Genomic DNA, 17,462 nt, shown 5'->3' with positions numbered 1-17,462 from the left:
AAACACATCTGCCTTGGGGAAAAATTCAAAAAAAAAAAAAAGTGTTAATAACACAGGGAAAGACTCAGTTTTGGAGATTGCACATTGTGCAAAAACAATGAATTAAACATTAAATAATACTTTATCCATTTTCTGTCCTACTGAACTCATATTCTCTTTGAGCCTAGAAAAAGGGAAAAAAAAAAAATGGTAAAATAGTGATCCTCTTTGAGAGTCACAAAACAAAATAATAAGGGGCAGACAGCAGGTAAACGTTTCAACTCTGTATGAAAAACGAAAGAAAAATTTCGATAAACGTCACAGATCTCTGTCTTGGAATCACCTCTCTGCTTCAGTCAGCATATAAACTTGTGCCGCTGCATTTATTTCTGTGTTTTCCTTTTCCCTAGATGTAGATCTAATTATGTTTTTAATACAGGCATATGAACCTTCTCCATCTGATCTAGTTTGAGATGCGGCACAGACTCATTAAGTGCTTTCATAATCTGTCCAAGTCAAATGCAGGAAATTGTTTTATATTGTGTATAGCAGAGAGACAGAAGTAAAAAAAAAAAAAACTGTGCAGATCTGCCAGCCCTGCTTAGTCGTAAACCTCCCTCTACGCATTCAGTGTGACATGGGGAAAAAAAATGGGATCGGAGATCATAAAGTCGTACACAACAACCGCTGTGTTCAGGGGAAACAACAGCTATGAAAATGTGGCTAATGGTAGTATTCTACATTATTGTTGTCATTTCTACATTTGGTTTGATTTCTATTACTAACACAACTTACATTGACTGCTAATAGGGCCGGCTTATACATGTGCATCATCATTCATATACAGAATACAGCAAATACAAAGCATGTTTAAATGCTTCCAAATCATCCATTTATTCTATATATTAATTACTAAAAATTAATACATAAAGCCAGGGATCAATTTTCCACTGTCTTACAGCCGCCATCTTTTTTATTTTTTTATTTATTTGTTATTAAATGTCAGTATAATACTGGATTCAACATGCTGTATAACAGTACAGCTATGTAATTCAGATTACCGCTAAAAAATTGCTACCTTGTAGCAGGAGAAGCCCACTTTTTCTTCTACTCCTCTCACCTCAATGACTCCGTGATGGATGGAGGTGTACTGCTTCTTCCTCAGCATCACCAGGGTGATGACAATCACCGTTGCTATGACGACGCCTCCGACCATAAGGCCGATGATGGCGCCCTTGTTGGAGCTGACGTCCTCGGCTAAGAAGACCTGCGGGAGTTAAAGGACAGATGGTGGTTAGGTCAAAACATAAGATGAGAGTGAAATTAACCAAGCAGGCTCCATGTTTGTCGTCATGTTTTCTAAAACGAGGAGTGAAATTTGAGAATGAGCTGGAGAACTTTATAAAGAAGATGGTGAAGATATTACTTTCATAGATAATATTCATTCCCTTCCTGTAGCGGCTGGATGATTTACCCCAGGCTGGGTGCAACGTAAGGAAGCGGCGATGCAGAACATACACATACATTTACCAAACAACAAAAAGAGAAGGAATTGCTGTTTTTCTCTGCCTTTCTTAAGGAAGGAAGATGACACAATGTAGAGGAACAGACAGCATGATGAGAAAATCTAATAGAAACCAAAAAACAGCAGATAAACTAATGAGCTGTGACTTCCCTCTGGTTGCTCCTGGTGCATGCAGGAAATGTGATAATAACAAGGCAGGATTATGGGATTACAGTCTTAAGGTGAGTAAAGTACGTGGATTTGGCGGAGAATGGGCTGGTATTAAAACGCTGCAGGAGATTACAGATGGAGAGCAGAAACGATTCTATAATCTTTGGCAAAACAGCAGCTGCAGACACCATCAAACTTCACTGATAAAAACTGTGACGCATGCATTATTCCGGCTGGCTGTATGAGCACCAACTCGTCTCCATGGTGACAACCTTGAGAGTTTACCTGGAGGACAACGTGGAGAACGGTAGGATTCATGCTAATTAACATGCTAGAAAGTCCGGGTCAAGAAAAAATCTGTTCGGTATGAGGAGGAGCGTCGGTGTTTACCAGCTTCTGGTGGTGAACTTCATATTGGGTACCCTGTGTGTCCTCCGTCTCCTTCCGCAGCTCAGGAATAGCTTCCATCTTCATTCCAGGCACTAGCATAAGAAAAACACTATCTATTACAGCCTGAAACACATAAGTTTAGCTACGAACAGTGTAACATTCACTCATAAAAGCAGGTTAACCTTTTCAAAGGTGGATTATTAAGAAATGTAGCTGCTCCTTTTTCTGATGGACTAGCAGGTATGAATTTAAATCTGTAATTAAACTAATTTTTGTTTTTAGACAGGAAATCACATCTATATATTTGGGAAAAACAAATCCAAGGCTATACTATCTGACATTCTGCATAGATATATTTAACTTAGAATGTATATTGTCAACTAAAATTTCTCACACAAATATTAGTCTTTTAGGAGAAATTGCACACATGGTTAAAAGGAGTTAAAGCAACTTTTAGAGAACAAATGCATTATGGGAGTTTCAGGAATTTGGATTTCCTAGGAAGCAAGATGAACAACAATACGTTGCTGCTGTTCAATGGTTGCAAATCGAGCGACATATTGGACTCTTTTCTCCCATTACTTTAATGTTTTTCTATATAACCTTGCAACCATCGAGCAGGTGTAACATGGAAATGCTCAGCTTTTTTTATGGATTTAAGGCCACACATAGCATTGTTTTAAACAGCACTTTTCTGTAATCACCCTCTTTCTCTATGTTCTGCTGGTTGAAGCTCTCAGGGTGGACGAAGCCGACTCCTCCCAGGCCCAGAGTGTCCTCCTGGGGCAGCAGGTCAGTCTGGCCGTCTCCAAACTCCTGGTCGGGCATCAGGGCGTCGTTACCGTAGCTCACACGGGCGTCTGTCTGCAGGTTGGCCAGCTGCTGGGCCATCTCGGCCTGCTCCCTCTGGAGGAGCTCTGCAACGTTACAGCAGATCAGGTTGGAAAAGCTTTGCTAAATTAAGCTTGAATGAGAGATAAATTTGTCATCTATTGCAGCTTACTGACACAAATGTTCCCATTTTATAAACACGCATGACTCTGAGATAGCACTTATTTTTGATTTGAGTTGTGCTGGGCAGCACAGAGAGCGACAGCCTCTGAGACAGACCCGCAGATGGCCGAATGACGCGCGCGACGCAGATAAACCCAGAAGTCCACAGAAACCTTGCAAGTTCAGTGGCCAGAGGGAGGAAAGAGGATTTATCTTCTCAGCGAACAGTTTCATTTGAGCCTGAATAGAAGAATTAGGCCAAACGGCCTTATCAGAACGGAGAGTTATAAAAAAAAAAAAAAAAAAAAAACATTTACTGGGGACTGGAACTCAGCATTTAATCTCCGTTACGCATAACACAATCAAGGCATTGAGCTTTTCACAGTATCCGCCCACATTTAGGTCAGCACTAACAAAGAGTATGAGAGATTAATATCCAAAGCTCAAAGATAAGGGTTGGATTTCTGCTGATGCAGCCAAATCCCCCAAAATTTGTGTTTTATTTCTGTCTAGATTTAGCAATGCCTTAAAACAAAAAGTTTAAACTTCAGCATATTTTACTTGGGTGTAGCAGCATGGCAGCGGCAGAGTCATGCTGTGGGGATGCTTTCCTGGCAGTGAAACCTACCAACTTGGTCTTGGATGTCATCAGCCACACCTGGCACTTTGTAGAGAAGACCCAGAGACTGGTTCATGCGCTCTTCAATGACGCGCAGGTGAGTAAGAACCTAAAGCACCGACGCAGAAACAGATTGTTGGAAACTAAAGACATGAGTAGGGAGTTCTGCATTTCAGACGGCAGCAAATCACCTGAGGTCTAATCTGAGCAGCCTTCTTTGGATCCACCATGCGGACGTGTTCGAAGTGTTTCAGAGTGTGCTGCCTGTCCTTCTGCTCGGCGCGGACGTACTTCTTCAGCAGACTGAAGACGTGACGGGGCTGTAAAAGACAATGAGAGGACGGATGCATGGGAATTATTCATGCAACGGAGAGTCTTCAAACAGAACAAAACATCAAAAGGAACGTTTTGATCTGAAGCGTTTGCGTACGGTGAGCGGTGCTGCTTACCCTGGGTGGGTCCTGTTGCAGGGCGGTCAGGTAGCTCTCCAAAGCCAGGCGGCGGCGGTCGTTGAGGAGAGCCTCCACCCGGGCCATATGGGTCTCCACCAGCTGCTGACGCTCACTGGTTGCCTCCTGCTCCAGAGCCTCCACCTTCTCCTGGAAGCGCTGCGCAGAGACACCAAATCCCATTGAAAGAAATCCGCACTAAACTAAAACCAGGTATGTGAGATGTTAGCTTGGTTTCCAATGGTCCTACTTGAATCACAGCCTTCTTGTCGGCACGTGGAAGGTTCTTAGCCTCCCTCTCAGCTTCTTCCCATTCCCTCATAACCTGAACACAAACACAGGAAGCAAAAAAATGTATTTAATCTGGTTATGTGCTTCCTTTTCAGTCCCCATAAGGCTTTTTGAAAGCCTGATCAAGGTAAAGTTAACAGGGTTTAATAAACATTTTTCAAAAAATTGGAGAATTTTTTAGCCTATAAATTTGAAATCCTTAAAAATCAAAAGAACCCTAAGGAAAGGAAGGAGCTAATGATGGATCAACGAGTCGATCTCTCTACAGAAGTGTTTTCAGATTCTTCCTCCGTATTCCCTACATCTGACTCACTGCCTGGACTCTTTTGCTTCACTTTCCCAAAGCAAATCCTCAGCTAAGAGAGAAAGCGCTGCGCCAGAGGCTCCTCTCTCACAATAAGCAGAATTAACTAGAGCTATAAAAAGGTTATAGCTGTTCTTGTGTGAAGTTTTACAAACGGAGGTTGAAGTGGACCATCTGGAGCTCCGTCTGACAGCGAGACGGTTGAAGGGAAAAGGCAATTAAGTAGAAATGCCTCAGTCGGTTCACCTGGGAGCATTTTTTAAACAAATCGTTCAGATTCTTTTCTTTAACCTTTTTACTCTCTATTTCATAAGCAACAGTTTCTCTTTATGTAGCATCAAAGACAAATTGAGCCATTAATTGACCCCTTCCAGTACCTGGGACATCCTATCACGGTGCTTGGCCTCCAGACTCTCCTTGGCTTTCTGGAAGTGGGCGTGTTCATTCTCATCGGCGGGCGTCTCTAGATAGTGGTCCACTGCATCGGGGGAGCTGGGCGTGGCCGTGGGCACTGCAACACACATCGAAAGAGAGAGAAGAAGAAACCCTGGCGGTGAGAAGATGTTTCAGAGCTGGGGTAATGGGATTGGCAGTGTTGCCTTACAAATACAGACATCCAAAAAGGGGTTAATAAGCTTAGCGTGAGCAGAAAGAAAGAAGAAAAAAAAAGATAGCAGCTGTAGCTTGAAGCCAGGACCTTTAAACGGTGGATAAATACATTAGATCACCCATAATGCATTGCAGGAAAGAGACAAAACATCTCCCTTAATTATATAACTTCACCCAGAGTATGCTGGCGCTTTGCTGCAATAACTCCCAACGCAGGAAATCATCCGGCCTGCCCAGGCGCGAGGAGTAAATTGGACGAGTTAAAGCGTTAAAGTTTAATCAGAGAAAAGCTGATCATCTATCAGATGCGCATTCGCAATCCGCGTGCAAGTGCAGGCGTGAAGGTCGCACATCATGTGAAATTGGTCACGTCTAACGAGCGCATGACTGCACAGACCAGAAAAAATAAAAATACCAGAGGGATGTGACTCACTGACCCGAGCAGTGAGAGCAGCGCTTTCTTGGTTTCAGTTGGAAGGAAAGCATCTGGTCGGACTTTGTTCCTTAATATGTTTCTTCTAATCAGCCGTAAAATCTCTTTTGGGGGCAGAATGGGGCCAAAACCGGCTTCTGTCCAACTCCCATCGTTCCCAAAAGAAGAATGTATTTCTTGTCGCTTGAATAAAAAAAGCATATAAAAAAAAAAGGTGTTGCGTTGTCGAGACAACAGCTCAAACAGGGCAACAGAAACGGATTTATTAATAACGGCAAACTTCGAAAAGGCCGACTCTAAAGGGGGAAGTTAAAGGAGCTATTTTGGATGTGCATCAGAAGGCAAAAAGCCCCAAAATATTCACACATTTCACCAGGAGGAATTTGTTCTGTAGCAACATGAAGGCAGTGGAGGTTAGTTTAGGGAGAGTTATTCATCCAACGGTGTCATGATGATGGTGACAGTATCATGCTGGGGGATTAATTTCTTTAACCAGAGCAGAGAGAATCATCAGGGCTCCTCTTCCCTCCATTAAGGACATTTCATCCGAGCGTTGCGTGTCTGGAGCCTGTAACATCATCAATGACCCCTCACACCCCCACCATGGACTGCTCTCCCTGCTGCCCTCTGGGAAGAAGTTTCGCAGCATCCGCTGCAGGACCAGCAGGTTCTGCAACAGCTCTTTCCCCACTGCCATCAAACTGTTATACTGTTGAACTCTAAACTGGACTCTGCATCACACTTACATTATTTTGCACTACCAACCAGCTGAACATTTATAATACTTTTAAATATGACACAACTCATTGCCTACTGCATTTTGCACCACATTCAAGTTGCACTGCAATGAAACTTTTCATATTATTGCCCTTTTACACCATTATTTCTAAACTGGTTTCTTTTCTCCTACACCATTTAGAGCAGTGGTCCCCAAACTACGGCCCACCTCCACACTTGGTCCAGCCCCCTGAACAATACCAGATAGAGTGGTTTTTTTTTTTTTTTTTGGATTTGATTTTAAAGTTGGACATTTGCAATAAAATGTTTCTTAATTATGAAGTTTTTTTATTATTAACTATTAGTAACTATTTCATTTCATACATATAACGCAACAATGTTCCACACTTTTGGGGTCTGTGCCCCTATCTGGCAACCCCCAGCATAAAATCTTAAACCCGCCCCTCTCAAAGAGAAACGGAAGAGGATTAGGGCCATTCAAAAGAAATAAAAATAATAGTCTCTTCAATTCTGACTTTTTTCTCAGAGTTCTGACTTTATTCTCAGAATTTTGAGGAAAAAGTCAGAATTCTGACTTTAATTAGGAAAAAAAGTCAGAATTGAATAGTTTTTTTTTCTCTTTTGAATGGCCCTAATCCTCTTCCGTAAAGAGCGAACGGAATAATGGCGTAAAGATAAGGTAAGAGAAAAATTGATTCAGAATGCAGGGCATTTAACCTGAATTGGACAAACGATATTTTTTTGTTCAATGTAAAGAAAAGGCTGTCTGTGTCATCTGTCAAGAAGCGGTGGCAGTATTCAAAGAATATAACCTGAGGAGACACTATGACTCCCGTCATAAAGACATAAATCCCGTCATAAATTTAGGCACTCTTGCAATCGTCACAATTTTTCTGTTACAAACTGACCCTGGCCCCCCATCAGAGAAGGGAAAAGTTATGTGGCCCTCACAGGAAAAAGTTTGGGGACCCCTGATTTAGAGTCTTATTACTGCTGCACTTATATTACCTATAAACGGTAATGTTCATTTCACTGTTGTAAGCTGTATGCAACGGAATTTCATTTTGTATCCACTCTGTGCATACAAAATGACAATAAAGCTTGTCTACGTCTAACTACAGGAAGGGTAGTAAAAGAAAACCACAGTATAAGTATTATAAATCACTTTATAATGAAACCTAATTATAAATCTCCGGCTATGAACCTTTGCAAAGAGGAATTAGAAAAGATTTCAAATACCCCAAAAAAAGGACTAGCAGCCAAATGCGCTTCTGAAACAAGTTGATTTCTTATGCACCAGAGAATAAAGCTGTTTTATCGCACATGCAAATACAGCATCAGTGCTTCAGCATCATCCCTCTGCAGTTAGAAATCCGATGTCCTGGTCAGACTCCGACTCTTTACACACGCAAACAAGAAAAAAACAACCCGGATATGAAAATGTGATGGGAGACGTTTAGAGCTGAAGCAAACACCTATTCAAATCACAATCAGAAGCTAACAAAAAAAGCCTCTGCTTCTTGCCTCCAACTAAAGCCTATCTGAGACAGACCTTGTGAATTATTTTCTAGAACAAAGCTTTCATCTCATCTGATCAGCCTCGTTTTATTTATTGCAATCCAAGTGCAGTAAATCAATATCACCAGAGAAGATATAAACCGCATCCAATCCGACACCGCTAATGCCAGCTAATTGCCATCTGGGGGAGGAAACAACACCTATGCAGCGTTCTCAGAAGCCTCAGATGGTTTAACCAATTAAAATAGAAAAATCTTTAATTAGTCATCTCTATTTATACTGATAAATATACATGTGGAGGGGGAAGAGAGCATCTAATGTAGCATTGATGGGCTTTCCCTATTGCAGCAGAATAATCTGACATGTGAATTCTGTGGACTGGATGAATAAACCGGAGCACACGTCCTCTGAGATGAGGAACACCAGCCCAGTCTGCAACATGTCAAAGACATAAAGGATGATGTGCAGCGAAGCGTGGGTTATTGCAAAAATAATGTCTGCCTGGGTGATTTCACAGCTCATATTGATGCTAAACTAATATACAGGAGACAGGTGCACTGTAAAAGCTGCCGCTATAGGAAGAATAGAGACTGAAGTACCAGAGCTGTAGGATGTAAATCATTAACTCTGGGATTTAAAGATTTATTCTGGAAAGATCCTTTTGTGTTCTCCAGTCTTTCGAATGAAAACTAGAGGAAATCTGTGATATGCGCCTGCTGTTGTACAATTTGATCCATTACAAAGCTCCTTTACACGTAACGCTGAAACCATCCATCCTTTTTAGCTTTTCTCTTCTTTAACACCATCACTTATGTCTCTGCGCATTAAAATCAGGATGTGGTTTAGCTATCCTCTTGTCTTCAGCACAGGATATTAACACGAAATCCAGCTCAGTGTTTGGAATCGACAGTAAACCAAAACATCTAAAGTTAATTGAATGCAGTTGGGAAATCGAGATATAAGGTTTGTCGAGGAATTATTTGGTCTGTTTCCTGTTTTTCGGAGCAGTTTTATTTAAAATCTTGATGACAGTCATACAGGTCCATGTTTTGACCCCACAGTCTGATCCTCTGTCCTTCTGGAGCTGCCATGAGCCTCGACTACATTCAAACTCCATCAACAGTCTTAAACAGGGTATGTATTAAACAGCCAGACCTTATAACACTGGAATATAAAAACTATATAATTCCAGAAGAATCCTATGCAATATTAATGCCATAAAATGAAATCCCAAGGATACATTTTCCATCTCAGAAGTTTATTACGAAAAACTAATCTCTAGGAGGCCGATATTAAAAAATTACCAAGATGCAATAATCAGCTTGAATAAACCAGAATCTTGCTGAGCTTTTGGATTTTACTTCCTGCCATTAGCTAGAGATGGAATGCAGAAATCTAGCTTTTCTTGATGACATTTGCAGCCAAAGTCATTACTTGCAGTTAAATTACAAAGGTTCAAAATTAGGATAATGAAATACCCAAAAATCAGTGCATGGTGAAGCAAGTTAAATATTAACATGAGAAATATGGAGTAACAACAACCTAACTGACCCTTTTCATCATTCTAAAATAAATGTTTAGACAAACACATGCATTTAGGATTTAACAGCCTGTAGTTAAGAAAAAAAAAAGCTATCTTCTGCATCTGAGGGATGCAGGAGATAGCTACATCTACTCTATTATGCTTCTACCTTTCCTCATTTTCAAATGGACTGAAAACATCAATATGTCCTAAAACCTTCAGGTATCTCTCACAAAAGCAAAAGAGGGGAAAACAGTGTTCTTAGATAGACAATCCACATTTTGAAATGTCCTACCCAGAGTCAAATCTGTGGAAAAGAGACGTTTGGATAATCTGTTAGATTATCAGCACTTCAGCAAGATTGGGTAGGTAAATGTCTTCTATAAAACAAGACTAAAACTCTAACCAATGTCAGGGGTTTACGGTTCTGCATTATAACACAAAAAGGTTATTGTAGCCTTTATTTATCGTATTATTATTGTTTTTGTTAAACTTTAAATCTGTGTGTCAGATTACAGGTGAGAAATGTACTTCAACCCTTCATTTTCCATCATAAAAGCCTATTATTTTATCAGGAGTGTGAAATGTTTCGTTTCCACTCGTGATTTCATTCCATAGCTCTATGGTTTGATGGTTTTAGCCACTGCTGCAACAGCTGTGCATCGATGTGCTGGATGAAAAAAGAAAATAACCCGATCCATCTTTGTATCATTTAAGGGAGGGTGGAAAGTTTAGAAGAAAGAAAAGGTTGGAACGATTTGTTAAACAGGAATAAATGTCTGTAAGCAAAACACACCAGGGAGGAAACTTTGTGAGCAGCCAGCAGATGAGACAAAGTTAGAAACAGGTCTGAGCGTCTGGTTCAGGCTAGCTGCTGTCGGCAGGACTTACTGACGCTGCTGCAGACAGCCAGGCAGTACTCCTCTGACTCAAAGTTATTCCTGTTGCCTCCGCAGCCCCCGTAGATAAACTGAACACAGCGGCCCTCCTGTCGGTCAAAGTACCAGCGGGGCAGCATGGCCCGGCATGGGCCAGTCTCAGCATTGGCCCAGCACACATCTTGGAGGACACACACACACACTTTATTATTTAGGAATGTAAAAATAAAACCCCAATCACTTGTTTCATTTTCACCAATAATATAAAAAAAGGTTTCCATCATTATTTATGCTGCTTAAGGTCAAATTTAACACAAAAAAAGTTGAACTAGAGATGATTTTAACAAGACGTCTAAAGAAAGCTGTGATGATAGATGGTCATGTTGTCTAAAGTAATCTAAACAGCTCTTTACCTCTCACTACTTCTTCGACAGACTCTGTGGTAGTGGTGGTGGTCGTTGTCATGGCAACATTAGTGGTGGGCTCATCTGCATCATCGCTGTCATCAAGTGTATCCATGATGTCATCCTCTTCTTCATCCTCCTCCACGGCCTCCTCGTCCTCCTCTCCATCTCCATCCTGGTCGTTGTCCAACAGATCTTCCTCCTCGTCTTCATCCTCCTCCTCATCATCCTCCTCTGGAGCTTCTCCGTCATCCTCCTCTTCTACCACAGATGGTTTGGTTTCCTCTCGCTGTTCCACTGGCTCTGGCTCATGCACCATGCTGAGAGGAGGCAAAAGGGAGTGAGCGAGGCAGGGAGGAGCCGAAAGGAAGCGGATAAAAGACGGGGCTCAGTGCTCATTCCTCTGGATGGAAATTATCACCTGTCACCGTAGTCCGTCTCAGCTCCGCCCCACCAGACATCGGAATCATCGGTGTCCTGCTCCACGCTCTCGGCGCCCTGCTCCGCCTCGCTGGGGCAGCAAACAAACTCCACTCCTCTGAAGCGGTCGATGCCGCAAGGCAGCAGCATCCCGTAATCATGGAGATTCATGGTACGGTCGCCACAGGACTACCCAGGTAAAGGTACAAAAAAAAAGCAGAAAAATAAGGAGAAGATTAATAATTAAATAAAAAAAGGTGAATAAATCAAAGTAAAGTAGTGAAAGTGTGCTCACCTCCTTGGCTACAGTGTGCCAGTGCAGGTGGCTCTCGCATTTATCCATCCGCTCTTGGTGGAGGAACTTGCACTTGTCGGGAACGAGCAGAGCATCGCTCACAAACTCTCCCACTGCGGCGCAAACACAATAAGCTCAGATCTCATAGTAACAATATAAACAAACCCCCAGATAACCCATCCAGATTTCAGACCACACAGCAAGTTATCCAATTTCCTGGGAGTTATTCCATATGAATGGAGTTTTAAAACTGAAATGGCAAGAAAAGATGGCAGATTTACCCAAGCAGCGATAGGGCACCACTATGTGCATGTGACTGCGACACTGCTTGCGTCCCTTCTTGCACCAGTTCTGGATGCTGACCGGCTGGTTGGCTTCCACCACGTTGGTAATTTGGAGCTCTGGATACACCTAGATGCACAATATTACAGCATGCGTTACAACCGCAACATAATAGTGCAAAAAAAAACAACAAACAAACACCCCAACTGATTTTACAGCTGCTAATCATTTATCATGTGCAAACTTTACTAGTTACAGAGATCAACTGTTTGCTAATTATTACCAAAACATAATTAAGTCTTTTTAACCATGGATGGAAAACATTTTCTCTTAACTTTGGAGGAAATAGTCTTGATCTCATCTTTCTCTTTGTTTTCTCTTCTCTCCCAGTAGATGCCCTCCAATCATCTAAATTTTAAGACTTTTTACCAGCTGTGTTTATCTTGTCATGTTTTTTTTATTTTATTTCAGAATGTGAGGAATGTATTATGTTTTCAGCTTTTATTTTAGGCTCCCTCCCTGCGTCCTATTACCATCTATGCGTGACTGTGAAAGCAAAGTCACATGGAAGGACATAAGCAGCTTGATGGCAGAACAAAGCTTAGGGGAAAACATGTAAAAAAGGGAAATTTTGGATTCTCTTTTTTTTCCTTTTTCTATTTACAGAAATTAAAGGCTCGTCGCAAAAAGAAGAAAAAGAAATATATACTTTCCTGACTTCACTCCTCCCATAGTACTTTGCTTTACAACATTTTAAACCAACTGAATAAAGCAAACCTATTTTTTTCTAAATGGTTCAGTGACATTTCGTTCAGCTTCATGGACAGAATCATTAACAGAGAAATTGCTGCAATTCTTTGTGATAGAAAGTGTCTCACCTCACCGTCTTTAACAGAGTGAATTCCTGGAAGGAGCCACTAACACAGATACTATCCCATTAACAAAGTCCATTTTGTTTTACTGACTTTGAAAAATACTCATTGCTCTGCTTCTTTGTTTAGCCATGTCTTTCCAAAGGATAAAGCCATTGTTGCAATTAACTTGGAATGTTTTAATTTCCAGAAAACATTATTTAATATATTTTCCTTGAAACAATACTGCTGTCAGTGACTTTTGTGGGGTGTGTTTTCTTTTTTAATAGAAAGTATTCAGGTGTTAGAGCATCTGTGTTTAACTGGGTCTCTTTCCTGGAAAAGAACACTGACCGACATTTAGGGCTTCAGTCTTTAGTTGCATTTCTCATTGACACAAATACTATACTGCTGTATTTTTCTTATCTTTATTTATTTCTCAGAAATTAATATTGGTCAGTGTCTCTGCTGCCTTTAACGCTTGTGTTTTCTCAATTTCTCTTCCACACAAAGCTATAATGTCTGAATAATTATATGTTTAGCTGCGTCTCTTTTCAGCAAGAAGCCACTAGTTCTCTTCATCCAGAGCATTTACCTTTGTCTACATTTCCTTCAGAGAAAAAAAGCCAAACAATTACAGTTCTTCTGCTGCTTTTGTGTTCTATTTTACCTTTCATAGTTTAGCCATGTCTCTTTTCTGGAAAAAGCCTAACAGGTAACAAACAGGCTGTTTCTGGTTAAAGCTTTGCTTTAGCCCCATTAAATTTAATGCAGTCACCTGGGCTCGCTTAGAGAACTTTTTACCATTTCGTATAAATTTCACTGAATTTACATCATTATGATATAAAATAAAACAATTGCTTTGGCTGTAGTAATTGTAGTTTCTGATCGATTTTGTTTCTTGTTAATTGAACCGATTTGTCTTGTAAATATGTGTTTTATAGATTATGTGTAACGGAATGACTTCTAAATACCATTAAAAATTTTCTGAAATCTGCTCCAAAACCGTTTAAATAATTATCTTTTTGTTTTAGTTTAAGAGGGGAAAAAAGCCTCTAATGAACTACTGTAAAATGAGCAAATTGGCAAAGACAATTTACCTCCTGGCAGTACTCCAAGATGCCCTCTTTGGTACCAATGCAGCTCTTGGTACCAGAGGGGTCAGGCTCCCACTTGCCGCTCTGCACGTTAATGTGCATGTTGAGTTTACCACAAAACATGGCCACCTGGGGCTCAGCCAGCAGACCCATCGAAACATCTGTGGGAACCTGAGAAAGATGGAGAGGAAATTCAATGAGATACAAATGGTCTATTAAACTCAGAGAATGCTAGCAGTTTCATTATCAGAGTAGCTCATTTTTCATAGCATCTTGTTCGAAAAACTGGAAATTAAAACTGGAAAGAAAAAAAAAGCTATCTGATAGAACACACAAACTGGACACAATCTGTTTTGTTTGTGTCTTTTGCTGTTTAAACTACTAACTGAGGTATAATTTGTTTAAGTTTGTAGTCCAACTGTTATCCGCTTTACTTCCAGTTTTTATCTTTATTCTTATCTTTTATTTTCTATCTTTTTTATTGTTTGAATCATAAAGCACTTTGGAGTCGTCTTTGTGCTAATTTTGCCAGACAAATAAACTTGCCTTGCCAATGAGAAATAGCCCATGTGGAATACAAAAGGCCATCTTTTACATGAATGTAGTAATTTCTCTGTAAGATGTGATCCCTGTGTGGTGATTTGTACCTCTGCTTATGTGAGCTGCTGTAGCCATTACAGCATAAAGAAAAAGGTTTTGTTTAGAGACTCCCCTCAGAGGAAGGTGCAGACAAACCACTGAATGTCTGCATTGTACTGTCAAATGAGCTAGAACAAAATGGGAGGGAAAATGGGAGGGAGGGGGCGAAAACAGACGGAGACAGAGGGAGAAAGGAGAGGGAATTTTGCCATTGTACGCTCCCTAATCTTGTTAATGGTTTGAAGGCCCTGGCAGGCAAACAAATGTTGTTTTGTGAGATGGATTGCATATTTTGCCCTGCAGACTTGATTCTCTCCCAGCAGCCAAGAGCGTGAAGTCCCCTTCGCAAAGAGAATAGCTGGTGTGGGACATCGATTTGGATTCAATTTAAGGCCAAAACCTCAAATCTCTGGATGCATTTAGCAGCCGTATACCTGGTGCATCAGTGCAAAGATTAACTTCAATGTTTTTTATTTGTTGCATTTATGTGTCTGGCATGAGGATGACGGCACTCTGAGGAGCTGCTCCATATTCACCAGATTGCACCCAAAGAACACAAGCGAAGCAAAACAGATAGCTTGCATGGGGTAAATGCTAAAGGAAAACAAAAAAAAACCTGCATAATGTTTAATATCAAGTTTATTTTTCATGAATGGAATTAATCTGCTTATAATCCAAGATAGTTTTGCAATAATATGAAACAGAACAGATTCATTTATTCGATTATCAAAAAAAAAGAAAAAAGAAAAAAAGAAACAAAGCACGAAGGAGATCAAATCAACATAGAGCTGCACATTATAGAGAATAGCAGCATTAATCTATGAAAAAACAATTACAAAAGGACAACCGGGATGCTGTATCTACCAAGGTTTATATTGGATGCCAATTGTGCATTTCTGTTTACACCTGATGGCAACAAGGTTCAAGCTCAGAGAAAGTGGTAGGGGGGTGTGATGATGGCGAAGAGGCAGGAAAGCTTAGGCTAGTCATGTCATCATTGGACTATTTAGCATAGTATTGGTATAACTTATTGTTTTTTTTAATAGCCATCATAAAGAAGATATGGTAATTACATGGTAACATCTTGAACTCTAAAACTGACATTACAAGCTTCATCATCTGCAAATACAGTCACTGCACCTTGCAAGACAGTCAGCAGAAGTGCATGCTTTGTTTTCCTTATATAAAAACCTAGAATTTATATCCATATATATATAAGGTGTATTTCCACATACAGATCAAATCAGTTTGTCTCATACCAAGCATAGAAGTGACACTGAGAAGACGAGGAATTGGGCGTACTTTCATTTTACATAGGAAAATGCTGGATTTCAACATTCCTGTCATTCCTCTGGGAAGCTGAGTGAAGGCAAGGATCTACTTTCCCTGGGAACAACGCAAACAGACTCCCATTTACAAATCGTGTTTAAAATCCAAATTCTATAATCAATTTACTCTGCTCCTTATATAAAGCTTTAAAAACAGCATATTGAAGATTCTACACAAAATTTATATAGCTGCAGGATCTAAATTCATAAAATTTACATCAATAGCAGCAGGTTAGGTTAAATGTAAAATAATCAGTGGACATCAAGATCAGCCAGGCACATTTGTGACCACCGTGAATCAATATAATCCCATTTCACAATTTATTTACGGTGGCTGAATGCAGATAAGAACACACTCTCATACCACTAGATTGAGTTTCATTAGTGTGGACCGATGATGCATCTTCAACTTTCATCCCCCTGTTACAGTTCAACATGAGCTGCATGCTGCAGAAAATCCCAAAACAAGGCTGTAAAACCCCCCATTGGCCAAAGCATCCCTTCTGATCACACAAATTCTAACACTGACGGCCATTACTCTTAACACCGAGCCATCTGCAGCACCACGGGATTATTTAAAGGTCTGTTCCCACAGTGCCATCTGGTAGAGACCGCGTCTTAGCGAGAAGACGAAATTGTCTTTTAAAGGAACTATTCTCTAAAAAGAGACAGCAGATAATTAAGATATTTTAAAGTGTCTTTGGTTTTATTTTGACCACATTATAAGAGTTAATCTCTCTGCTTTGTCTCAGCAAGTGTAGGTAAATCAGTTTCCTACCAGCTGCTTGCTGACATTGATATTCGTGGTCACCTTCATTTGGCTGGCAAATGCAAGCCTTCCCGGTCAGACTCTTCAGCCTCTCGACCTCTCCTCTGTCACAGAAAACCAGAAGGGAGGGAGGGGCCGGGGAAGCGGTCAAGCCTTGGCTGCAAGCCGATAAATCACAGGCAGGGGTTGACGACAAAAGGCAGGAGCACGAGACAGAAACGCAGCTACAATAGCAGGGGATTGGAGGGCAGAGGAGTTAGACAATAAGCCTTTTGGGGTCAGGGATGAGGTCAGGGACTTTTCTAATCAGAGGAGTGGAAGAAAACAAACCTAGGTCAAAACCTAAATATATATTTGTTTCCAAATTAGTAAAAAAAAAAGCTATAAGTGAAGAAGAAGCTGATTATATTTTTAGATTTGGTGGAAATGGATCCTGGATGGAGGACAGATGGGCAGAGAAATGCTAAACCACAATAGGTATAAAAGCATTATTGTGCCATAAACCACCACTCCAGGTTCACAGTCTGTAGTAGCCTCATGGTTGCTCCTCCTGCATGGAAGGAAGGACTCTATAATCTAAGCCCTGTGGATTAGGACCACGGTCTGTTCAGGAGAAACATCCCTGTTTGCTCTCAATCTGGCATAATAGCCATCTCATTTACTGCCTTGGATAAATCCGGGCAAAGGCGGCAAATGCTGTCACCAAGACTGTGGAATCAAACCCCAGGCACATAAAGCTGCTTAACCCACACATAGTGTTTTTAAAAACGCTTTAAGGGTCATGGAACGCAAAACTATTTAAATCCCATATTTGCAAGAAAACAAAAAAGAATATAAAACAATGACACTGGAGTTAAATATAATAGAACGATTAAAGTGGATTTACTGGTGCAATTTGCTGGAGTGGTTCATGTCCACTCAGCTTTGAAAACACTTTTCATGAAATACCTGCAATTTAATTACAGAACGAGAAAAAAAA

The 17,462-nt window shown here is 40.6% G+C and overlaps 1 protein-coding gene across 2 annotated transcripts in view; it reads right to left on the bottom strand.

Moving 5' to 3' along the window:
* app (amyloid beta (A4) precursor protein) overlaps window positions 1-17,462 on the bottom strand; it is a 28,163-nt gene that overhangs the window by 1,330 nt on the left and 9,371 nt on the right. The window contains exons 2-15 of one of the 2 annotated variants that reach the window (XM_015390546.1): window positions 13,751-13,918; window positions 11,799-11,928; window positions 11,518-11,630; window positions 11,224-11,411; window positions 10,812-11,122; window positions 10,412-10,579; window positions 5,078-5,211; window positions 4,356-4,430; window positions 4,106-4,264; window positions 3,848-3,976; window positions 3,666-3,765; window positions 2,749-2,961; window positions 2,045-2,136; window positions 1,100-1,246 (exon numbers count right to left, since the gene is read on the bottom strand). In XM_015390546.1, coding sequence (XP_015246032.1) covers window positions 1,100-1,246; window positions 2,045-2,136; window positions 2,749-2,961; window positions 3,666-3,765; window positions 3,848-3,976; window positions 4,106-4,264; window positions 4,356-4,430; window positions 5,078-5,211; window positions 10,412-10,579; window positions 10,812-11,122; window positions 11,224-11,411; window positions 11,518-11,630; window positions 11,799-11,928; window positions 13,751-13,918 — 2,127 coding nt within the window. The remainder of the gene's footprint in view (window positions 1-1,099; window positions 1,247-2,044; window positions 2,137-2,748; window positions 2,962-3,665; window positions 3,766-3,847; window positions 3,977-4,105; window positions 4,265-4,355; window positions 4,431-5,077; window positions 5,212-10,411; window positions 10,580-10,811; window positions 11,123-11,223; window positions 11,412-11,517; window positions 11,631-11,798; window positions 11,929-13,750; window positions 13,919-17,462) is intronic. The other variant, XM_015390547.1, reaches the window with a different exon arrangement.

Source organism: Cyprinodon variegatus, unplaced genomic scaffold (assembly GCF_000732505.1).
Source record: "Cyprinodon variegatus isolate N-32 unplaced genomic scaffold, C_variegatus-1.0 Scaffold503, whole genome shotgun sequence".
Classification (NCBI taxonomy): domain Eukaryota; kingdom Metazoa; phylum Chordata; class Actinopteri; order Cyprinodontiformes; family Cyprinodontidae; genus Cyprinodon; species Cyprinodon variegatus.
Note: the sequence above shows the minus strand (reverse complement) of the source record. Positions and strands in the feature narration are given on the sequence as shown.